We start from the raw sequence: 25678 nt of genomic DNA on the forward strand, positions 1-25678 counted from the left end.
TGTGTTGTCTTTTTCAAATATTTTGCGCAGGAACTAGAACAAAACATGAACCCAAGTTAACACCCAAGAAATCACCCTAGTTTGCTGTCAGAGGCTAATGGATGTGTGGAATTTTTGAAAAGAAAGCATTAGTCCCATGAGACACACATAGGAAGATGTACCGTTCTGACACCCAGAAATTCCATGGCATCCTTCCATTTTTTACAATCTTTTCAGCAGCAGGAATAATCAGTTGCTGCTTTTTGTCCCTTGCTGTTAGAAATGTTCTTAGTGCATATGACCAATATATTTATACTACCTCCCTTCACCCTTCACCCCTTACACACACCTATGCTCTAGTGTGCGCAAAACTGGACAATATTTTAGCAGAGTCCATCAGTGTGGCTCATGTCCTCTCCATGTACTGCTCCATCTGTCTCCATCCATATCTGGTAACTGTCTTTTGAGTGCAAATGTCTGTATCAGCAATTATCTCTATATTTGCAGTATTGGAAAATAGTAGCCCAGTCATGTAATTAGTGACACTTCAGAATGTTAAGCCTATTCTTAGTGAAACAGAAGATTTAGCAGACTATACCTTTCACCTCTGGGAACTGGGGCTATTAATTACTTGACCTTACAGTTTTATCTATTCAAGCTGTTCAAAACAAAAGTCCAAGTCCAAAGAAATAGAAAAACAGCTTTTCCTTGAGTCGTTCCAGAAAAAAAAATCTAATCATATAACCAGACCTTTTTTGGGGAAGGAAAAAAAGAAGAAATAAAAGGGAAAAAAAAATTAGCCACTTGTACTTGCAACTGAAGAAAATACATAATTTTTTCATCAAGGTTTCACTTGCATCTTGGCCATCTTTCACAAGGAAAGCATCTGATTTTATCTGCTGACAGGGTGCAATGTACTGCTGCAGTGAAGCCAGCCACAAAAATGCATTGAAAAGCATAAGTGGTTTAAATAGGGAAATGTTTACAGCAAAGACTTAATCTTAATGGAGCAAGAGATAGTCACCTTTTCCTTGTCAAAATTAGACTCGTTTATAAGTATTTTTGATTGGAAATCAACACCTGATAAAAGTTGTAGCTATTTATTTCTATTTTTATGGAACTGGGAGCCTGCATGTCAAGATGAATAAAATCTACAGATGCAAATTGCAGAATAAACCCCCAAGAGAAAGAAAAAATCCGCAACCCTAAAAAGAACTACCACCAACCCAAAACCCACACCACTAAACAAACAAAAAAATCAACATAATTGTTGAAGTTACAAACAACTATAACCTCTTTCCCACCTAGCCTATGTAAAATTTATTCTCCATAAGGGAATATCGAAACAAAAAATCACCCAAAACTCAGAATTCACAGAACTGATTTCCACAAATCTCAGTTCCTGTGGGTGCTGTGACCTAACTGTAAGAGACACAGAGGAAAATGTGATGGAAAACCCAGCTGGGTAACAACTGGTGAAAAGTGGAGACTTTTTGACCCCAGAGGAGACCTCTCCACAAGCAGGCGAGGCAGCCGCGTGACATGGAGGAAATGGGGGAGGCTGTCGCTTTCCCCCACCTCCCCCAGAGGCTGAGCAGGGGCAGATGGTGGCAGGATGTCGGGATGCCATCGTGTCCCTGTGGGGCAAGTTCAGGCCACCCATGGGCTGTGTGGCCACACCAAGTCTCCAGCAGGTCCATGTTGTGCTCCCACCTGCCAGCATCCCTGCAGGGAGCACACCCTGGGCTGGGACACCACTCTCAGGGACAGCCTGCATTTAGGTTCACTTAAACAGCCATGAATGATGCTGTACCACAAATCTCCATCATGTAGGTACAAAGTACTGAAACACTGCCTTAATAACTGTATCAGTTTTGACATCTGTACTTTGTACATGAAGGAAATGACAGCCACACTTTCCATTCTGGGGAAGATGACCTCAACACATTTGTATGTGATAAGTATAGACAAGCTGATATTAGATAAGGCAGTGGGATAACTCCTCCCAGTCTTTATCTCATGCCATGTACACAAGTGAAATCTTTGTAAAAATGGTCTTTTAAATTAGTAGTATTAAGCAAAACCACAGAGGCACACAATTGCTCTTTCTTTTCAAAAAATCTCTGTCTCAAGTCATTTTCCAAAGCTTCAGACTATCTGTTTGAAACAAAACGGTATCATTTAGGAAATTAGCATATTTGGGCTTTTTGCAAATAATTTTCAAAGGATATATTTTTTCTAAGAAAACAAATTTACAGAGTCTACATATTGAAAAAAACAACTTTCAATATTACAAGTAAGAATTAGCAGTTCAGAATTCCATTATATTCAAAGTACCTTATAATAAGTAGTCACAGTGGTTTTGGAAAGTAAATACCTGCCTGATAAGTTTACTAGATCTATTACAGGATCTCATTTCAAATGAGACTCCCCTCCCTTACTTCCATGAATGACCTCAACTATTCTGCCATCCCAGCATTTAGAAGCCTAAGAATCATAGTAGAATAAGCTAGTTCAGATAAAAAACAACAAAAGCCTGTTTAGAATTTTTAGGTGATGAATACAATAATTTCAGAAAGCCTCTCTGATTTGTATCAATTCACAGAAGATAATTTATTATGAGTGACACAGAAAATTAAGTGAACAGACATGTATATGTACAATTACAAAATTGTCCAAACCAGATATTTCTAAAAGAAAGCTTTAAAATAAAATTTAAAACACTAAACACCAGTCATGCAAAGCAAACTGTTTAATAAAAACCTGCAAATCTTTAAGACTAATAATTTTACATAGAAACCCACAGTGAGTCGATTACAAAAACAAAGAAATCAGCAGTCGATGCAGCTCTGCAGACAAGAAAAGGAAACCTGGCAGATTTTCCCTGATCGCGAAGACAGAACAAAAAATGTGCCAAAAGGGAATAGAAAAGACTTACCATTCATGCTGAAGAGCTAGTTTTCAGAAACATATTGCTCCAAATATTAATCCAACAGTTGATGAAATATGTTAATCTCTACCAAATCAGTGCTTCAATCTCTAAATACACTAACACACTAACCAGAAAGAGAGCACACAGAATCCAGAGAGCTGCTCTTCCTTATGAGCTCCTTGTGATGCAAAAAACTACGAAGCACAAGATATCAGTAGAATATCAAAATCAATATTCAGGACACGGGTATTTGGTTTTGCTCATTAACTACTACTCTTCTGACCAATGCTACCTATTCATGTCTAAAGCAACTCAAAATGGCAGGGGAAAAAAGCATGCAAACACCAGGAGGGTTTAAGATGTTCTCAATTATATCAAGCACTGGTTGTTTCCATGGCAACCTTAGACCAGAATTATCTGTTGACTTGTACCCAACTAGTAGTTATTCTAAAGCTTTAAGCAATTCATACAGTACGCTCTGTACATTATTTCGTATTTCACATGCATTTTTTTCTCTCTACACACACATATACAAGTAACTATTCAGCTAAAGCTCTATAAATCACTCTACTGTATTTGGAAGCATACTGGTATTATTTTGAATCAGAGACCAAATGATACTCTTTTGACTGTTCATCACCCATCCACTTTCAATTTAGGGACTATGAAGATGGCAGATACGCTAGTGGTGACTCTCCTGACCATTTCTGTTATACAAGCTGTTGATATTCTTATGCAGTTTCGGAAAACATTTTTATTGGTACGAGAATGTAAGACACATTGATCTTACTGACTCTACACTCAAAACCAAGCAGCCTCATTCTCCTTTCCTTTTGCATTTCCATGTTTTCAAAGAACAACAAGCAACTAAGAAAACAAAGCAAAAATCAAAATGTAAATTCCATACAGTTGCAAGTGGTCACAGTCAAGACTTCTAAACAAAGAATGAAATACATTGTTCTGATGGCTCCCATCATGTCCCTTTCACCCTTGGGCAGTGCAGCACAACTGACCTGGTTACCAGTTCAGGCTGTACCATCACATGTGTGCTCAGTCAGCTTTTCTAAACAGATTTCGAGGTTTGTGGTGCCCTTAGTTACCTCTGCCCTATTGGACTCTGAGGATATTACAAAGCACATTAATTTCATGCATCAACCAAGCATCCAAGACAAGTCGGAAAAACTGTATGCTTTATTTATCAAAATAACAAAGCAAAGATGTTAAATTTCAAACTCAGCCACTGAAAATCCCCTAAAGCCATAGACCACACAGCAATTTACTCAAACCACAACACTGACAACAAGAGCAACTGACAACCCAAAGTCCACCCAAACAAGCAGCAGCTCCTGCCCTTCAGCAAACTCAGAGCTTCAGCAGAAACCACTTGTAAAAGAAAAGAAACAGACCTGCTATTGTATTTCATTACAGCAGAAGATATAAATACATTAATTTCCCTTTCAAATGGATTTAACCCGAAGCCTAAAACAACAAAAATTCTGAGAAGACACTTTCCAATTTTTTTTCAGGAATTAGTGTTTTTGCCTTGAACTTCAAGAGTAATTTATGCTGTCTGCTAAGTAGCTTCACCTAAAACTTTACACTAACATTTCTAAGTTGCAGTGATATTAGCAGAATAGTTGAGACTATTTAAATATCCTTCCAAGACAAACAACAGCATGTTTCTAAAACACTGCTTTTTTATAAAACTTTCTGTGAAATTAATGTACAAGCTGAATTCAATGACTAGGCAATTCTATGACATTGCACTCTTGGATATAAGACCACCCCCACGACTAAACAATATGACCGCCAAACAAACAAACCAACCAAAATGAAATTTAAAAAAAACCCAAACACCCTGTTTCTTTTCCATGTTTTACAAACTATTTTCACAGATGGTGTATTTTTCTGAAGACCTAGCTAGGAGTCAGGAAGATCTAATTAGGAGTCTGAAATACTTCCCCCACTGTACTCCTTTTCTTCTCTATCACTGGCTACAGTGATAGCAAAATGAGAACCTTTAAACGTGGACTCAGTTCATGGATACCTACGGTAATTTTATTTTTTTTTTTAATAATCTAGAGGTTGAAAGTAGGTTTTCAGTAGAGTAAAGATTCAGAACTTCATCCCAAAACCAAAGCCACATAGTCATCCACCATTCAGTTACCAGCTCAGCAACTTCAGCTCAGAAAACTGCATGCAACTGCTCTGCTTAATTACGACTTAAAATAGCATTCACAGAACAGCCATTTTCACCATGTTTATCAAGAGACATGACAGTCCACTTCCTCATCAAATATGTCACACTAGGAAGCCTGCCTCACAAAGAGGGGGAAAAAGTAGAGACTTGTACACAAACAGGTCACAATCTGTGAGTGTCAGTAGGTCATTGCCATTCTTTTCTTCATGTTATGTAAATGAAAATATTTCAGTGTTATTTTTTTCAAATACCTATTTACATAAAAAAGAGCTTCTACATAAACACAAATATGTGCCTATTTTTACCAAGCTGAAAATATTTTGGAGAAGTGAAAGCTCAGAATTTATGCACTTTCATCATTTATCTTCTCAACAAAACGAGTCAATTCTTTCCTGTTGCATTTGGGAGACCTAGATTTAATCTATTTTAGATCACTGCATTAACACCTTTTTGTTTCCATGTTTACTGCTTATCCTCTGAGAATAGATTCACTCCCTACTCATATAATATATTAAATTTGAAGTAAGAAGTATAAATACTGATTTTCTTCATGGTAACACTGTGATGCTAAGCATTTCCAACATGGCCTATCTTCAACTGAAATAATTGTGCTATCTCAAATCCATCAATGAATCTGAAATTTGGAACAAAATTATCATAAATTACCATATTGTAACATTTTAAAATGAGTATTTAACCAGAGACAAGAATTGCTATGCAAAATACTACACAGCTTTAAAATTAAAAAGAAAATCAAATGTCAACTTATTTAGATTGTGATTTTTTTGAAATCTTTTTTATTACTCGAAATACAACCATGAAAACTTTTAATCCATACAAATAATACTGTAAACTGTTCACTAATTAAGAAATTAGAGCTAATTAGCATTCCCACATAAGTTAATATGTAATAGTTAAAATCAAATACAATTTTATATTGTTTACCATTATATAGCACATTTCTGATGTATATATCCCTTAAAAAAACTATGAATGATGAAAATCCCTTTAATCAGAATTTTAATCTGCATAGCAATGTCTGCCTATTTTGAAGTTTAAACATTCTAGTCTTTAGTGAGAGCCTTGTATTTCTGCTGAACTCACTGATTTAATTTGAAAATGAAATAAGTAATTTAGAAGTAAGATCTGGTGTGGGGGCTTGCCAAAACAAGTCAACTGTGCTTTGAAAGAAAAGAAAGAATGCAGGATAAATTCTCCTGCCAGCCACCAGTCCATGAACCAGCCCCTATTTCCCTCTGCCTGATGTAATATGCTCTTCTTTCCATTAATACCTTTAGTTAATGAATTATAAAATTGCCCCAGAACACATCACAAGTCAGTGTTCACACCTCATTCACGAGGCAAACTGAAGAGCAAATACCTATAAAAGAAACAAACCCCTCCCCACACTTACTTGATGCATCCCACTGGGCAGTGAACTCAGAGCACTGTTGGCTCTCATTTCCCAGAGCCGGTTTCTGCTCATGCGCACCATTCTTGGAGTGCCTATGGAAGAGGCGGTTAGCGAACCCTTCCAGTCTCTGCAGCGCCGTGGCTGTCCCCGTGCCCTGGTTACAAGGGACCTCCTTGTGCCCTGCCATCTACACACACCAGCAACTCTCACAAAAGCAAACCAGAAAACATCTAAAGGGATCTGGACAACCCAGCGCCACTAAGAGCTATGCATGTGTGGAGCTTCCTGCCTGCAGCGTTTGTTAACCACAACTCTTTTCTACTTCCTGTTAAGGAAAGCTCTATGATGTACTGGTTTATACATCGAAAAGTCTCTTTTCATGTAGATTGAAAAGTGCTTTGTTTTTTTAAAAAACAAACAAGCAATAATTTCTCTAGTATGTGTTCTCATAGCTTTTTAATGCATTACACTTTGTATTTAAGTACACATTTTATGTTAGAGTACAACAAACAACCCGTTCAGAAGATCAGAAAGTAGATGGGTATTTTTTTAATTTACCACAACCACATGTGAAAAAAAACCAAAAGTAACTATTCTGCAGTTCCTCCCCTGTTATAAAGATGGAGTACTACATCATCACAGCGAACATAACCAGCTGGATTCTAATCATTAGTAATCTCATGCTTTCAACTAATCAACTTCCTAAGCAAGGAAGTTACTCGTTACTAAGTTAAATAAACTTATTTTATTGCTGGAAGAAAAAAAAGTGCATTATTTTCCTCCTCTGTGGATAAAATCAGTGAAGAAATTGAATTCTACTGCACGTTTAAACACAACTGCATTGTACTTTTTCAAACTGGGTTCTACTTACTCTGCAAATGAACCAAATGCATTTAACTTTTTGCTGATAAGATTTCATTTTTTCACAAGAAATCTTAGTATTTTCAACTGTGGAGTAAGTCTAGAAAGTATAACTTTTAATGGCATAAAATAGAAGAAAAATAAACTGAAATATGTATGTAACATTAAAATTATTTGCAATTTATGCAATTTTGTATGCGTACAATGAGCAGTACTAAATATTTGTTTTTGTGAAAATGGAAACACATAGATTTCTGCGTATCTACAATGTGGCTTCTTAAAACTTTAAGCTATTCTTAAAGATTGAAATATCTTTTCTTCAATCTGTCTCCTGTCTTACAGTAAAACACGTGTTAAAGACATACCTCTCATTTTTCCCCACCATACTTCTCACTGCATAGTTTTCAAATGTCAGCAGATACCCACCCTTGGACATTACATAACCATTTCATAACAGCCCTGTGCCTCAGAAAAAACCCTCATGCTAACAAACTGCCCATGACAATGATAAAATAATAAAAATGCCAACAGACAGATTTTACAAATTTGTCTACATTCTTCCTCATGGGCATGCTGCACTTGTGATTGGCCTCAGCCAGCACAACCCATTACATTCCTAGACTCTACACAAAGCCCAGGAATGCCCTGGGCTTGCAGGCTCCAGACACTCTGGAAATGTCCAGCCCCTGTTCAAATTTTGGAACCAACTGTCTAAATGCCTACATTCTGCACAGCCATCTGTTAATCTGGGTGATCATCAGCTAATCTCAGTGGTGACCAGGCTGCTCTTCCATCAGTCTGGTGCTCCAGCCTTCCCTGGATGCCACCTCATGCCTTCCAGCCTTTCACCTGCTCTGCTCCAAGACCAATTATGACATCCACAACATCCCATTGGTTCAAGGCTCTGCTTCCAGAAACAAGAGGTAGTGAAGATCATGAGAATCTGTTTGCCTTACCTGGGGTCACAGATAGGCAGAGGGGATATATTAGACACCATGTATAACCAAACACTTTAAAACAGAGCAAGGCCATGCACCTCCCACACAATAATATAAAAAATATTTAAGACAACATCAAGAGGCTTATTCCCTGCATGGTGATCTTTGTGGAGCTGAAGAGCCTCTCTGGAATTGCTTCCCCTGTAGCTCACTGCAAGTCTTCGGGCATTGAGGGAGCCCTTCCAAGAGATTCATGTTCTCTCTAACCTCGCTTTTTTTTTCCCAGTAAACAAAGCTACCTGGTATGATGGCGTGCTTATCTTGCCTCTCTGCTCTCTCATGGCTCTGATCCTTTACACTACTGTTGTCTTATCTTTCACACAGGTCTTCAACTAAATCATTTTGTTTCCCTGATCTGAAAGACAGAATTTACAAAATTCACGTTACATAAATTACAGTCTGCTAGCCATATTAAGTCCATTGAGAGATGTAGAAACTGCCAAAGAGCAACTCTGCCCACCAAAACTCAGAGCTCTTAATGCACCCAAGTGTCTAACCTGGACACTTGAGGCAGGGGCCAAAAATAAGAATCATAAATACTCATAATCTGATATCACTGAAGTAAGTCCTTTAAGTGAAAACATGTTTCCAAAAAGGAATTCTTAGAAGAAGTCCTAAGAGAAAGCCTGAATTTGCCAGAATATTGTTAATTACTGCCAGTGTACACAGTTACAGAAGTTCTGCAGACATAAAACATGAAAAGAAAGTGCTGATCACATTTTCACAGATAGCAATACACTTTCCTAATCTAGGAAATTCTTGGCATTGATTGGCATTGCTCAATGGCAATACAAGAAACTATCATATAAACCCACGTTTCACGTGGCTTTTAATGTCTTCAAATGAAATCCATGATTTTAAAGGCAGACATTCCTATTTCCTTTTACTTAATCTTTCATCTTATTGACTGATCTTCCAAATTAATTATTACATCAAGAAAATTATAGGCTGTATAGGAAGAATGCAAGAAAGAATCTGAAATTTCTGTTCTGTAAGAGATAACAAAGTGCCAATTACTTGCAGCCAAAGTCAACACTGAAATTGTTGTTAATTTCCTTTAGAGAGAAATTTTATTTTTGCTATCTTCTGACCAACAAATCCTGGCAAAATTTTAACACATATTCAAAAACTCAGAGCGGTAAGACATTCAATTCTGAATTTGAACATTGCATGTGCAAATTCTGGTATTTTGATAAACAGCATTTCAGTAAAAACTCGCCCACAATTTTATAAAAAGCAACATCATGATGACAGCCAAGGACAAGGGCTAACACAGTGGTACTCTAAGGTGATAAAGGCAACAAAGCCATTTATACCTCTCCTGATGGCCAACCTACAACCTTGGGCAGATTTCCCAGGGGCTGATGCCCTGTGGCATGCCACAAAACACAGCACTATAACCCAGCCACAGACCTTCCAGCTCCTTGCTGAAAAAGAATCTACCAGGTAGCTACATGGAGAATTTATTTTTAATAATCTCTGCTAAAACAATATTTCACAATTTCTAAGAAAAAACTCTACCCTACCAGTCAAGCCTTAAAAATAAAGGATTAAGAAAGAGAGAACACTGCTCTCCTCAAAGGACCCAGATGGTTGAGTAACAGCATGTTACCATGTGTTGTAACTTTACTTGGAAATCGTTTTAAATATTTGTTAAAGGATAATGTGTGCATTTTTCTATATTCAGGCAAAGCAGGACTGTACAAATAACACCATTCTCTAGTGTTTAATGAATATTAACCCTGAGAATCTTGCAATCAAGAACAAGAGTTTTTAAGATAATTAAATCTATTCCTTGACAGTACCTAGAAAAATGGGTTTATGATACAAAACACATTTCAGATCACCCATAGTTAGATAAAATTTAGGGTTTAGTTCCAAATCTTGAAACAGTATTTTTCTGGTTTCACATTCTATTTCGCTAAATAAAAATATTATTTCCTATCTTAAATACTAAACATATTGTTTTAAATTGATATATTTATCACAAAAAGCCTCTATCTGTATTAAAGAGACATACTGCAACATTTTCTGCATTTTTTTTGTAAACAGTGGAAAAAATAACTTAAACCTTACAAATGCCTAATAAAGAACTTTGTTTTTTTCTAGAGGTTAAAGAAAGTTTATTTATTTGCTTTAAAAATTGATGACTTGATGAAACACATTTTCTCCTTTATGCATCAGTTATTTCAAGAATGAAAGATGAAAATACAACTTCAGCATTTATTATTTATTACAAAAGGAATGAGCAATTACTTGATACAAAGTGTTAGTGAGGGATCCTCCATTTTTAAGAGCTTGGGGATCTTGACAAATTTTGTTGGTCTGTTATTGACCAATAAGGTGTTTGTAAGTTGAAAGATGAAGCCAACACGTTTCATAAAAAGAAAACAATTTAGTATCTAATTTTGAATTAGTAAATACAAAAGTTTAGAAGCATTTAATGACTCAAATTTTTTACACTATGTACACTAAAAAATCTAATGTCTGTACTATAAGCCTTAGGCAATATGTGTGGTATTTTTCTAATTGTTATATAAACCTTGAAAGAAAAGGATGTAAAACAAGTATACAGATAGCCCTTTTGTAACTTAAAACCCCCCCTACATTTTCATCCAAAATTATGTAATTGAACACAATCCATTTTGAGTCTTGCCAGGCATGCATATTTCAGAAGGAATTATGGGTAGAAAGAGAGACAGAAAAAGGCTCTTGAAAAAGCAGATGTGTTTTGATTTTCACTGTACATCCAGCACTGTTCCACTGGGCTGCATTTCTTCTTAAACACACACAAGGAGGAGCAGTATTTGCTCACAGCTTACAGCTTTAATGGTTCTCCATTTTGAAACAAAGATTTTTCAAAACATACATAAAGAAAATAAACACAGTCAGTAACTTCTTTGTTTAATAAAACAAAAGAAAGCAAACCCATACGGTTTTAGTGTGCCTCTATGCCTACATTTTTTCTAACAAGGTTAACCCTTCCTAGAGAGTCCCTCCGAGAGCTGCACTGAGGCTGGGACTGCAGCACTGCTATAAATAGGATTGCCAGGAGGAAGTTGTTACTATGGAAACACTGATCATATTTCTATTTTGACTCAGTAGGTCTCTACTGGCATCTACTGTACACGAGTTTAACTGCAGCACACATCTAATACCTTCAGCTCTCATCAGGAAGCATTAATTTAAGCTTACATGGTCTAACAGCATCATTTACTTGTTAACTGTGACGATACAAAAATGAATAAAAAAATAAGTGAGAATGTGCAGGAAAAAAAGAACATCAAATTCAGAATCTGATTTTTCATATGTAAGCTGAAAGTTCTTACTCTTCTCACCAGTTTTCTTGTCAAAATTTGACAAATTCATCATCTAAGATGTTGTGATTTTCTGTGGACACATACCCTGGCAGCAGATCAAACAGATTTCCTCATTTCTACCAACACATTATCTGGTCTTTTTGAAATCAAATACCTTGTAGTCACAGTCCCAAATCTAGCGCTGACAAGGAGGGGACAGAGAACTCTCAGTACAAAAGGCAAATCTTCAACAAAACTGTTCAATTTGCCAAAGACAACTGTATTTCTCTCCTGAGACATCACCTTGCTCCATGCTTGTCTCACAGGTTACCTCAAGGTGCTGTGCTCACTGATGCTTGCCAATATGATAGTTCAGACTGCAAGATCAACGTTGGCAGAATGTGAATAAAAATTACACAATTGCTCCATAATAAAACAAAGGTTAGCCAGGAACCATCTTTGCAACAGCTGCTTTCACATGAGTACAAGAGATCTGAAAGTACTGATCTGAAAGGTGAAACCTGCTTGGTGTCCATGCCCTTCCAAATCACACACTGTCCAAATAACCCTCTGTAGTTACCTGCTAGCACAATTTACAGTAGTTCGACAGCCAATCAGAAGTTTTGTACAAACTCTGTTACTTTGCAGCAAAAGAGAAAGTACCTATGTAAGTGCTTTTTGCTACAGTTACACAAAATAGTAGTCTGCCAGGAGTAAGCTGTTTCTACTTTTGAACCAATGAAGTCTAGAAAAAACATATAAGTGTATAGACTTTTAAAATTAAAATCCAAGGTTAAATTGTGAAGCAATTTAGCATGAACTCATTTGCTTTGCCTCTCTGAAAAACCTAACAGCAAATAAAGGTTTTGGTCCACTTAATTTACATCAAACTAATTACTGTTGATTAATATTAAGCATTAATGGGTTATTGATCCTAAATGAGTAAAGAACCACCATGCAGGCATTTTACTCAGTATCTGACTGGGCTGAAGGAGAAGCTCCCTGCTTCCATTCTGGTCATTCTCTATCAGAACAAGGATGCTGAAGATCTGGCTCTCACAGGAACCTTAAAGGCTCCTGCAGGTGTGAAGCTGCTGCGGAGAGGATCTTGGCTACAGGAAGCTTTGGGTAGAAGAGCTCTACTTTTTCCAAAATCTGCAAGTTTGGTCTATCCTTCCTTGGTTTAGCTTCTTAGCTAAAGGAACTTGTAAGGAACTGCCCCTTATGAGGCACACTTGGGTTCGAAAACCCCTTCCTAGGACACATTTAGTATTATGTGTCCTGAATCAAGGGTGTTGCACATAACAAATTATTATCCCTGAGAGATCTGGAGTCATATTTACAGATAGTTCCTCCCATTATCCTATGTCAAAAATTAAGAGAAACTAGGAGAAAGGACAGCTTTCACCTAAACTGATGTCTTGCAGGCAAAAATTATTCACTATATTAGCAGCTACACTTCACTATCAGATCTGTACTGTACAGTAAAAGACCAGAATGCTAAATACTAGAGTAACCAGAGACATTTTAGTAACACTTTCAGAAAGCCAATCTTAAAGCGTTTTAAATCACCAGCACACTAGGGGAAAGAATAACCCAAGCCAAATGACTCCACCTTGAGCTGAGTATTTTAAATTCATACCTTTGTTTTCCTCCAAAACTGAAGTGTTCCTTGATTATATGACATTTAGGTTTAATTAGAAAAATATCCAAATAAGAAAGAAAGCAAACCCAAAGTAACTCTATTGGAAGTGCTTTTTCATAGACTGAAGGAGTACAGAGTGCAAATTAGAATACAGTAGCAGCTTTCATAAAGTATAGTCTGAAGCATGAAAATTTGGCCATGTGCTGCAGAGATGCACTCACGACTCACAGCCCCTGCATTCCAATGCCTCACCAGACTACAGGCTGCCCTAGAGAGCCCTGCTCCCTCCACTCCCACCAGCCTGCTCAGCCCCACAAACAGAGGAGCAAGTGAAACGCTCCCTGTCTCCCACAGCAGCTAGAGTGGAACACAGGCATTAAACCTGAAAAAGTAGGGAGGATGCTGCTGGCCACAGGGCAAGAGCCTGTAGAATGTGTAAGAGGGCATTTCGGAGTTTGCCCAGCACACCTTGTGCTAAGTATGTGGAATCTCAATACAGGAACTTGCACAACTGCAGAAGCATCAGAAACACAACTCAGAAAACAAGATATCTTTATATGCTGAAGTTAATTACGCCATGTTTACAAAATATATGTTAGTCTGCACTTAAATGGAGTAACAAATGCCATCTGCTGGTTTAAGACCAAACAAAGCATGAGGAACTATAATACTGAAGAGAAAATTTTAGAAGTACTCAGTCATTCATCTGTAATGTGTTGTATAAACACAACTGAATATCTTGGATTTTTTAGAGGGGAAATAATTCATGCATCAACCTTCTAATTACTAGCTATTTTTCTTAGTGAGGGCATCAACAAAGTTCACAGATCATATGTTTTTCCCTATTTGTGATGGATTTTCATTTAAAAATTCTGATTTATTTTGAGTTTATTTCACATAAGGTGAATTTATTTATTATTAGTCTGAATATATTCTTAAATAGTATTTACATTTGGATATAAGTGAAATAAATTACCAAGTTTAAAAAAAATTGTAAAATTGTACATTTGCCTTTAGCTATTTATGAATTGTGTTTATTGATAAGTAACAGGGACTTTGCTTCTCAGTCCACATTACCCTGTGGCATTCCCAAGTTTTACTTTACAAGAAATGCCAAAATAACTAAAGCTTGGACAGGAAGAATTGTCAAAAGATATCTTTCACTCTTCCATTTACAAAGAATGAGCTAAATACATATACAAGTATATTTAATTTGGTTTTATGTTTGTTTAAAAGCACAGGAAAGCAGAAAAAACTTTCCAGGAAAGAAACACAAGATAAAATGCATAGCGTTTATTTTCTTTTTTTTTTTGAGGGGGGGGATAAAATATACCAATCTTTGTAATTCTCTGAACAAAGTCAAACAATTCACATGGCATCCAGCTCCACATGCAATGTGTCAGCAAAGATATGATTCTTTAATACTGTATCCTCAACCTTTCAATTTATTTTCCCTTTCAAAGCACCATGATCAAAGATTTTTTTAAAAAAAAGATCAAAAGAAACTAGTGACTCCTTCACCAGCTTATAGAGAATAAGTTACAAGCTGTGCTGCTGAACACAACATTTTTTCTTATTTTTAGTGCAAAATGAGTGCTTGATAATGCCTAACATTTTTATTTTGAAAAGTTTAACAATTCCGCATTTTGTTTAAAAAGCAAATATTTTCTTTCTAAGAAACAGGTTTTTGTTATGCTGGCTACTTGTAATAGAACTCACTCTATTAGATTTCACAGAGAATAAGCTTTTCCACAGTAACACTATTTAAATCAAATAAAGAAATCATTTCAGATTAAGTGTAATGTGAACTTTTAACTGACAGGTAAACCACAGCAAATCATCTTGAAGCTACTTTTTAATTAGATACAAGAACATCCATCAGTTGTATTTACCTTTAATTTTCTCTAAAGAGAGAGCAAAGAGTTACTTGAAATGCATTCTGAAAATTACTGTATTTCATACTGTGAATTGCCACTAAAAGCATCTTCTCAAAGCAATGACAATCAACCCCATACCCTCCCAAACAAGGATACTGTGACTCTTCTGCACCACCGCATGCTTCAGCACACACCTCCACTGCAGGGAGAGCAGATCATTTGCCAAACAGGCTTCACCATCTAGGGCCTTCCTGCTAGTAACTGGGAATGTTATCCTTCATCTGGCAGTAGTCACATCATAGGATAGGCTATCCTAATCATGATTATTCCAAAATAAAGAAAATGTTTTAAATATTCCTATTTTGAATAGGTGAAGTCTATCTCATGATAACATCGTACAGGCCTTTCTTATTTCTGGGAAATAAAAATCTCTCTAATTTAGCAGAGCTGGAAGACATCTCTTGAGTTTTTATCTTAATTTACTTGAACCATTTTGAGAAAAAAATGCTTAAAAGTTTTTAACTAGCCAGAGGCTTCATTTCTTCCTCCTGGAAGAACAAACATGTTTCACTGTGAGCCAGTCTCAGATGCTCATAGCTCTTCCTAACAAGCTCAATACAGAATTGTTATTTCTGGGAGTCACATGGCATGTGGGAAGGTTCTGGTTTTCTTCCAATTCCTCTCAAGTTAAAATCTACCCAAGAAAACTGCCAACTGCCAAAATGAGGTAACAGTTGCACTACATTGGGCAATTTTTCTAAACTTATTTCCACTATAAGATCCACCTTCTTCCACTCTAGAGAGGGTGGGTGGAAGGAAACACATGGCATCCCATTTGAGTGAAGTTTCAAAATAATGATTTAGTAATTGCAGTAACTGAGCCCTTTCTAATACAATAAAAAAACCTGCAATACTTAAACTACAAGAAATAAAAGCCTAAATGAATACTTAATCTGAAGTGAAAATGAGTGCTTACATATTTTATTATTATTAGGTAACATTTGACATTTGCATTCCTTTTTCTCTGGGAAGTTGACACTTTCAGAGGAAAATATCAGCTTAATTTATCAGCCAAATAAGGCAAAGTATTATTGCAATTTTTGAAAACACTGCTGATACATGATTTTTCTGTAAAGTTGTGCAAGGCTAACAATGCATTTATACATTGCTGAAAAACTTGCAGCCTCATTGCTATTCGTGTTGAAACACCAAGCTTATCTTCCTTCCTTGCCCTAAGGAAAAATGGGTACATATATACTCACTCTAAGAAACAGGAAAGAAAGGCAGATATTCTGGGTGCAAATTTTGTTCTACTTAAAGCAACCAGCTCAAGGAATATAGATAAGAAAGGCATTTAGAAGCATTCAAAAAAATTAAAAGCATTTCAGAAGAATTGCAAACAAAATCATAACTAACAACCCTGATAAGAAAATGCTTGCAAGTCACCTAGAATAGGTATGAAAACAGCAGTGTGGAAAACTTGGCATGAACCTTTACCTCTTTTTCTTTTCTACTATTTCTTCTCAATACTATTAAAAAATGCAATTCACATCTCTAGATAAATATTTTAATTCTGAACATCATATATAAACATCGTTACATGAATATATATATTACACAGTATTTTGAAAAGCTTTCCCTCCTCCTTCCTCTCATGTAGATGGTTTTTGTTGAATTTATTAGTTTCATTCGCTTAAATGACTGAACACACATCTAGAGATACAATTAACAGATGCACAACTGGACACAGCCACCTGCAAGACAAGAGGCCCCTTACTCATGTCCTGTGCAGTGTGCTGTAGAGGCTGAGCTCAGGTATTCTCTCTGCTTTTCTTTGTAGAATTCTTCTGCACCTCTGGTTTTGCAAATACCTTTTTGATATAATTTTGTTCCACATATTACACACTGAAGTATTTTTCAGTTCAGCCTGACTGCTCAATATGCCAAAATTTCTAATCATACATGCCATCTGTTCTCATTAATTTATGTAGTCTAAAAATAATTGGTAGCCTGAAATTCAACAGAAAACTCAGTCATACACATGGAAACAATTTAAAATAAAATTGACTGTTTTTTGTTTAAATTAAAAATAAGACTTATTTTTTTTTTGATGTTTCATGCTTAAATTGACATCCTCAAGTTCAAACATTGTTGTTAATTTTTTTTTGCATCATACAAGAAGGTGGATTACCATCGCATTTTTGACTGTAAACAACATAAATTGGCTCACATATTAAAAATTAAGAGAATTATAAGTATACATAAAAAAGACACATTCAGTAAAGTCTGATTTTTGTCCTAAATCAAATAAAGCCCAAATTAAGGACTCCTAAGAAAACATATTGAGTGAAATAGATCTTTTTAAGACATATTTACACCAGCAACTTTAATTATTGCTTAAACAGGTTGAAATATGAAAGATTAATGAAATTAGGCCACTTCTTTGCTTACAATTAGTTCGTGAGCCATTAAAACACAGCTTAAAATTAAAATGTTCTTTTCTTTGCCAGTAAGTGTCCACTTCAGGAACAACTATGACACAAGCACAGGGAACATAACAATATTAGAATACACCGGAATGTCACCAACACTTGGTCAAAAATTAGAATTTCGCAACGGAACTGGGGGGAGGAAAGGCAAAAAAAAGCAGAGGAAGGGCTAACAGGCAAAGAATTGAGAACTGATGCAAGACTGCATTAGGGAGCTGGCACAATGCAGAGGTAAAACTGAAACAAGGAGCTAAAGAAGGACAGAGTGAGGGCTCTGCATCTGAAACCACTACAGTGAGTGAAGGCAAAACCTGAGCTTGGGGGTATATTAAGGAGCAAGAAAAGGCATCTTCACCAGCAGCCTTAAACAATTAGAAGAGTTTTATTCTCTCATGTTATTACAAAAAAAAAAAAAAAGTTGTACAATACAAGCTTCCAAGAGTGTAGTGTAGGCAAAATTTTTCTAGATAAAAAGGTCTGGCCTATCACTGTACATGGAGAAGAAAATAGCCTAACCCCTCGCTGCCCCAATTTTTCAGCCATTTAAATTTAAAGGACAATACTCCATGTCTCTATACAACTTTACCCTTAATTCTCTTTTAGACATTAATTTTAGAAGGTCAAAGACCAAAAACTGATTTAACACAATCTTATTATCTCAACTCTCTTCAGTTCTCAAACTGAAATGAAAGCTCAATTTAGTTACTGACTGCCAACTGGGCATAAAGGAAAGATGAAACACCCACTTTTAATATTCTTCAGTATTTTAGCAACTTATGACTTGGCTATAACTGAATTGGGAAATGAACACCAAACTACAGATACACTTTGGGCATGCTAAGAAAAGGGACTCCTGAAACACTAATGTCTACTAGATCTTGTTTTGCTATCCTTCGTTTTTTATCTGATGTTGCTACAGATGCTGATTAAGACGTTTAAGCTGTAAAACTTAGTGGTTTTATTAACATCATTAATATGTCGATGTCTTCATATGAAACAAAAAAAAAAAAATCTGACCTTGGGGTGCTATCTCTTCAGCCAGAGCCAAGACTGCAGCATGAAAAGCTACTTCAGAAAAGCACTTCTGCTCCTTGGCTCACAGGCTAAGCAATCAAAACATCCAAAGTTTATCGTGGATTGCGTCTGCCAGTGTTTGTCACCTAAGGGTACTCCCTTGGATCTCAAATTATGATGCAGCTCAGATTGCAAAAATAATATTCCTTTATGATGAGTTATTAAATACTGGTATCTATGGTGCTGCTTGTCATTGGTATTTTTGTCTTTGTAACTCTCAGACTGAATTACTACAAGCAGCAATTACACACATTTAGGCTGAAAAGCCCAACTACAGTCAGTGTACAACACCACTGCATGCTCTGACAGAGCCATGGAACCAACACCTTAGTACCATTTCACCTGCTCTAAGACTCATCTGCTGCATTCTACAGCTGCCTTCAACCTAGAAATGACTAAAATTCCTTACTGTCTAGGTGACTCCATCCATTTTCATGACTGTGATGACTTGGTGAGGGATTCTGACAGGAAAGTCCTAATATTGAACACGGACCATGTGCAGAGGGGATAAAGAGATCCCCAATTGGCCATTACAAAATTAATATTAACCTATACATAGCTTTTGAGCCATGACTCCATGACAGCAGAGTAAAAAAGGTAAAGACTGTTTGTTTTCCAGTAGTTGACATATTTTTTAATAGGAGACTTATTTTTAATATGAGATTAGTAAATTTTGAAAAGCCTGTCACTTACAGGAAAACAAATTTTAATTTTTTTTTGGTGTTGAATATAAGTTCACAGAGAAAACATTCTCAAAACAAAATACCATTAATATGATTTTGAGCTCATGACTTCCAGCATAAATTTCATTCTCCCTTGCAGTATCTGAACATTTTTAGGACTGAAATGAAGATGAAGTTTCCCCAGCTTGCTCATTTTGAAGAAGAATTTAAACAATTCACCTGACTTTGCTTCAGGGTTTTTTAATTAACTAACATAAAAGCTTGAAACATGGCCAGAAAGACAAACAGATACTCCTGGACCCCATTAGGAGGCACTTTACCCAGGAACACATGGGAAACCTGCTCTGCAATGGAAGCCAAAAGTTTGCAAAGTACTTTCCCAGAGTCCATTTAGGTTTAAAAATAGAAATGTAGTATTATGATACAGCAGTCACATGTGGTACATTTGATCTATTTTGAGCTAAAATTAATAAGCACTTTGAGAACGTGAAGTAAATTGATATACTAATTGCCATAAAATAAGGTATAGTTTTCTCTCTGTAACAGACCACCAATTTAAATGTATGACTGGCAAAAAATGAAGATACACATTATTTTAAGTTACTAGAAGTGTTACTACATGCCCAGGGTAATTATAAGAAGTCACTTCACTATATTGCTGTATGCCTAGGTCTTCTAAAAAGTTAGTTGTTAAATAAGTATTTGCAGTTATTTGCCAGTTTACAGATGAAATGTGTTTAATAGTGCCAACTAATTAAAAAAACTTGCTGTTTTCCCAAAAGCTACACTTTCCCTAACAGAAAGTCAGAAATGGTTAAAAGCAATAGGACTGTTAAGCCTGATTGCATTGCCTCTGCCTTGTTTTTCTGGAACATCGCGAATGAGAAGTAAGGATTTAGACAATCATATGACTCCCAAGTTTAACAGCCCAGATTTTCAGTGCATCAAGCCTAAGTAGGAAGGTCAACAAATACTGCAGTTTGACCTCGGATAAGAGATGAATAGTATCTACAAACAATTTTCATACCGTGATACCAGAGCATAACACATTTCTGCTATTTGTACAAAACACTGATGGGTGGGCTTCTAATGAGATTTTTAGGAGTACTTCTGAGTTTAGTAAAAAAAACTCCCTAAGAGTTCCAGAGAGCAAAGGCTTATCACAGTATCTGCCCCCTTCTTATGATCCCAAATTGTCTTTAACTTGATATAATATTTATACAAACTGATTTCTTCCCAACATTTTTAATAAATTCCTCTAACTTGAACATAAAAATGTGCAAGCTACAAACTGTGTCACTGAAAATGCTGTTGTATTACCTCTAAGCTTTATTGTACATTCTAAAAATAATAACCAGGAATTCAAGGGACACTGGATAGTCAACTAAACTGCTATCAACCTGTTGTCATACTAATTAGGAGTATTTATGAATAAAAACAATAACTGACTAATAAAATTTACTGCCTTTTTACAGGAAGACATTTACAAATCAAACTGTATAAACACGTACTTGTCTACATAATTCAAACAGAAAACTATGTTTTAAAGACATTTTTATTTCACATTTTGGCATTCAAAAAGGCATTAAAAGTCAGAATTAGTATTCTTTTTATAACCTCTGCATGCCCTTGTTTACACATTCTTTATAACAACAGATACAGACATATTCCTTTTTCCACAGACTGGTACTCCCTGCAGAACAATGTATGGAACTATTCTGGCACTCATTCAGGATCAGGCAGTGAAAGAAATGTATCGGTTTGGCTCCTTTGGAAAGATCTACAGAACTCTGGAAGCAGGATGAAGTAGCCTGTAGCAGCATCAGGACAAACTGCTGCCAAAGGCTACTAAATACCATCCTTGAAAAGCAGACACTATCCTTGTTCTGTGACAAGTTACTTAAACCATATGATTTTCAGCTATAGATATTGCTGCTTTTTTTATCCCCACAGTGATGAAATGGTATTTGGGTGCCTATTTCACAAAGAAGAAACAGAAACTTAGAATGGGAAAAAAACAAGAAGGGAGGAAAATGAGGCTTTATTTTATTCTCTACCCATTGCATTGCTTAACTTTTAGTTACAAATCAAGTAACTTTCATATAGAAATTCAACAGAAAATAGTTTAAAGCAATGAGTGCATGCACTATTGTAGAAACTCCAATTTGAACAAAACCATAATGGAGACATAAAACTAATGTGTCTGAAATAGATCTATGTGGAAAGATAGCTTGGAAAAAAGGTGTAATTAAAAAACAGAGAGTGGCTGTGCATGTATGTTAATTACATCTGAAAGAAAGTCAATAGGACTCATAAGATACATAGAAATGAGGGAAATACATTGAATTCTTTAATAAAACACTTCCCCTCCCCATCATGAGACTGATTTTAATTTGCCTGAACAAGGAATCCTTCAACTGTTATAAGAGCTATATAACCATAAAAATTCATTTTAAGATGACTCTTTATTATGGACAATAGAGGCTCACAGAACTAGAACAGTTTCACTAGAGTTTTTTTAAAGCTTATAAATGTATACAAGAATTACAAACTTTCTTAGCAGCAAAAGTACATCAGTTTTGCAAAATAAAGTGGCACACTTTATGTCTGCTGGTGTGCAATCACAAACTCTCAGGAGCTGTTTCTAGAGAGAAAGCATATACTGATTTTTAACTTCAGAGGGAAGGAAAATTATGTATCACCTGAAAAGTCATGTCTTGGCCTGTTGATAGAAACACCAAACCATAAAACAAAGGCAAAGAACTAGGTGATATAGCAAAAGAACCTTTGGACAGTACATATCCCTACACCTCTGCCAGTCAAGAAAAAAACAACCAAACCCATGCTCCTCACACAAATGCACATTGCAACCTACTTGACCTGAGCAGGTTACCTGTTTCCATCATCCACTCATCACCTGAACAGAAATAAGTGAATTGCTGCTCTCTGCAGACTATCTTGATTCAAGCCTGGGTATTTATGAAGAATGTATAAAATTCTACCTATACAAAGAACCAAACATGAGAAGTCCACAACAAGGCTTCTTTAGCCATGCTGTCAAAAAATGCCTTGCTGTGTTTTTCACAGGTCGTCTTCCACTATTTGCTCAAATTCTCTCTGGTCCATTCTTGCTGTGTCTTTGACTCCCCTCAGAAACAACACACACTCATCTTCCCCAAATGATATACAGGTACACAGATTCTCCTTCCTGAAATATTCCACTCATGAGCTGCCTGTTTTTTTTATTTTGAAAATATTAATTTGCCTGGTTTGAGTTTTAGTGGACTTTTTGGTTTATTTACCAAGAATAGGGGAAGCTGCATTTCCAGCAATCATTTTCACTAGAAATCTGCCCAGCCCATAATATCACAAATATGATAATATGAACGGACAGCATAAGAAGTGTTTGAATAATTCTACTCTTACCAAGCAAAATAGGATACTGAAAAACTACACAGAAATAATATAACCTTCACTTCTAAGCAAAGCAAAATTTAACTAATATTGAGTAGTTAAAAATACTAAAATGCACAGTTTTTAATCCACAATAGTCACCACTGTTTACTATTTAAAACACTATTAATTATCCCGTAATATGAGATAAAAATACATTCTTGAAATACAAGGTGTTAAAAGACACTCCACAGCACCTTGTTTTAACAAGGTGTACATGTCCTTTCATTTTTTTAAAGTATTACCTGAACAGGTGCAAGATTTGAGGGATAAAGTTCATTAAGAATGACAATCTCCCTAGCCCACCATACTTTCTATACCAGACTTTAGAAGACAAAAGACAAAACAGAAGACAGATGTATCATGTATAAACACTTGTTGGCAAGAAAGTATTTTCTTTTAGTGAGAATCCTAACAGTGTTTGTCATTAAAATCACTCAATGGAAAGAACGTGAAGAAAATACTCTACAGTGAAGAAGATACATCTTTTATGTTGTTATGTGTACTAAAATAGAAACACTGAATTAAGACAAACTGTCTTGATCCTCATAAATTGTTTCCAAGCTAGATTATCTTTGCTAATGAATCAACAAGTAATACTGCAACATGTAGGTTGAATTAATGAAAATGCTATACTTGCAGTCTAACAGAGGACCAGAATATACTATTTCACTTTTAAAAGATTTTCAATTTCTTACAGTGAAAGTCTTAAAAATGTTCTTGTTAAGAGGTTAAAACACTCACTGATGTAAGAAAAAATGTTAATTAAACCATGCTAGTATGTGCCAATAGAATAACAAAAGAAAAGCAGATCCCTTACCTATTGATGACTTAATTTTTAAAAATCAACTTTAAACATAAATGTCCAAATTTTTCTACCCTTAACTGGACACCCAAATTCAAAATATTACTACCACAACACCACCATAGACTGCAAATAATTTATGGTCTATTTACAGGGGGCTTACATACATATCATTATCTTCAGACCAAAATTAATATTATTTGGAATAACAGTAGGACCCACATTCTGAGATTTAAATGGAAAAATGAAAAAGTTTGCTAAGAAGGTAAATATTTATAAATGAATCAAACACATTTGGTTTAAAAAGCTCCCCATGATATATTAAAAGACCTTCTCTTGAAACAGGCCCCTTTTTTGGCTACTTTATCAAAATTGGTGACTGTCATGGGAACAGAACAAGGCCTGGCCATCATCTTCACGCTTTTGTGCGTTTACCAGTAGAAAGATAAACTGATACCTGCTTTCCTGCAGTATGTCACATACAATGCCCACAGAATATTCATATATATTACAGAATTTTAAACTACTATCACATGACTGCTTTAAGATGCAGCCGTCGATATACTACCATTTCTTCCCATTTTCTTAACTTCAATTCCAATATATCTCTCACCAACATCATCATTGTCAAAATACAATAAAATTTTTACAGACAATGACTTTGCCTAGAGCATAATTACATTGGTTGTATTAAAACCATTATCCTTCTCCTCACTTTCTCCAACCTGAAAAATCAAGTGGTGATGGTAGGAAAATTTCTTCTTGCCCTTGTTCAGAGCTTTTCTTCCTTCAGTTAAATGAATTCCATCTATATATTAATTATGCATTCTTCAGTATAAAGCATCTATAAATGTTAGGCTACCGTTAAGTCTACATTTTTGCCTTCTTAAATTGTAAAAATTTCAAGGACCAGATTTATATCTGCTTGTAGATCATCTTTCAAAACTGTTCTCATTTTGCCATCCCTTCTTAAATACTATCACCAGTGAAGAAGTACTTGAACAGAACAATTAGCTGGAAGTACTTTTTAAACAGCAATGATGCCAAAGTGCAGTATTTTAGTACTTCACATTGCAGTCCTCTAAGTTCAATTCTAAATTATCCAATGCTGTGACAATTACTCTGTGTTTGGACCACAAAAGCATCCCAGTAAGTACATCTATAAAAATGAAATCCTGGTTTTGTTTTGGTTACATATTGTCTCATAGGATACTGCAAAATTCATGCTGCTGCAGCACAAAAGTTATTCTGATTCAGATAACCCTCCTCCAACTACACAAAGAAATGAGAACCTCCCAAACAATAATAGATGTCAGTAACATCTGCAGTTTAATCTTTTATGAAAGAATACACTCTGCCATGTGATCAAACACCAGAAAAAATTTAGTGCTACCTTTCATTGAATAATTCTTGATGCAATCACAAATAGGGAGATCTAGCGTTTCATTATATCCTTGGAGTGCAATAGAGGTCCATTGGGCTCTCATCAGCAGGGGAAGAAGTGCCGCAAAGAGGAGGTTTTTTTTAACACACAATGCTGATGTACTTCTGTATTTTGGAAGAGGAAAAATGCTCTTTGTGCTATAATGTTATTGCCGATAGCTGTATCATTAGCAAATACTTAATAGGGACTAATAATACTATTTCTTAATTTTCTCTCATCTTCCTTCTTCAGCATCTACTCTGACTCAAAGTTGCCAGTATTGTGGCTTACACCCATATACTGAATATATTCCATCTTCTGCAATTGAAGCATCCATTTTCCCCAAATGTATTTCCCTCACTAAATGTCTCCTTTTTCATTATTAAATGTGCATTCAACAAGAAATCAAAAGTGTTTTTCATATAACTCTTGTCTTCTTGAGAGTATCCAACCTTGTTCACATCATTTGAGAGGAATCAAAATTCTCACCCTGCCTTTATTTCTGAAAAGTGTACCTGTCTATTGTCTCCTTCCCAGTTTGCAGTC

At 35.8% G+C, this 25678-nt stretch overlaps 1 protein-coding gene across 3 annotated transcripts in view; it reads right to left on the reverse strand.

The window, feature by feature from the left end:
* PRKACB (protein kinase cAMP-activated catalytic subunit beta) overlaps positions 1-25678 on the reverse strand; it is a 67137-nt gene that overhangs the window by 28486 nt on the left and 12973 nt on the right. The window contains exon 1 of one of the 3 annotated variants that reach the window (XM_005521023.2): positions 6526-6727. The exons of 1 other annotated variant lie outside the window; for it this stretch is intronic. In XM_005521023.2, the coding sequence (XP_005521080.1) occupies positions 6526-6712 (187 nt within the window). In that variant the 5' untranslated portion in view covers positions 6713-6727. Of the gene's footprint in view, positions 1-2917; positions 3015-6525; positions 6728-25678 lie in introns of those variants that run through there. One more of the 3 variants, XM_014250760.2, reaches the window with a different exon arrangement.

This window comes from Pseudopodoces humilis, chromosome 10 (genome assembly GCF_049639895.1).
Source record: "Pseudopodoces humilis isolate 2021_Gansu_Grassland_sample_001 chromosome 10, ASM4963989v1, whole genome shotgun sequence".
Lineage (NCBI taxonomy): Eukaryota > Metazoa > Chordata > Aves > Passeriformes > Paridae > Pseudopodoces > Pseudopodoces humilis.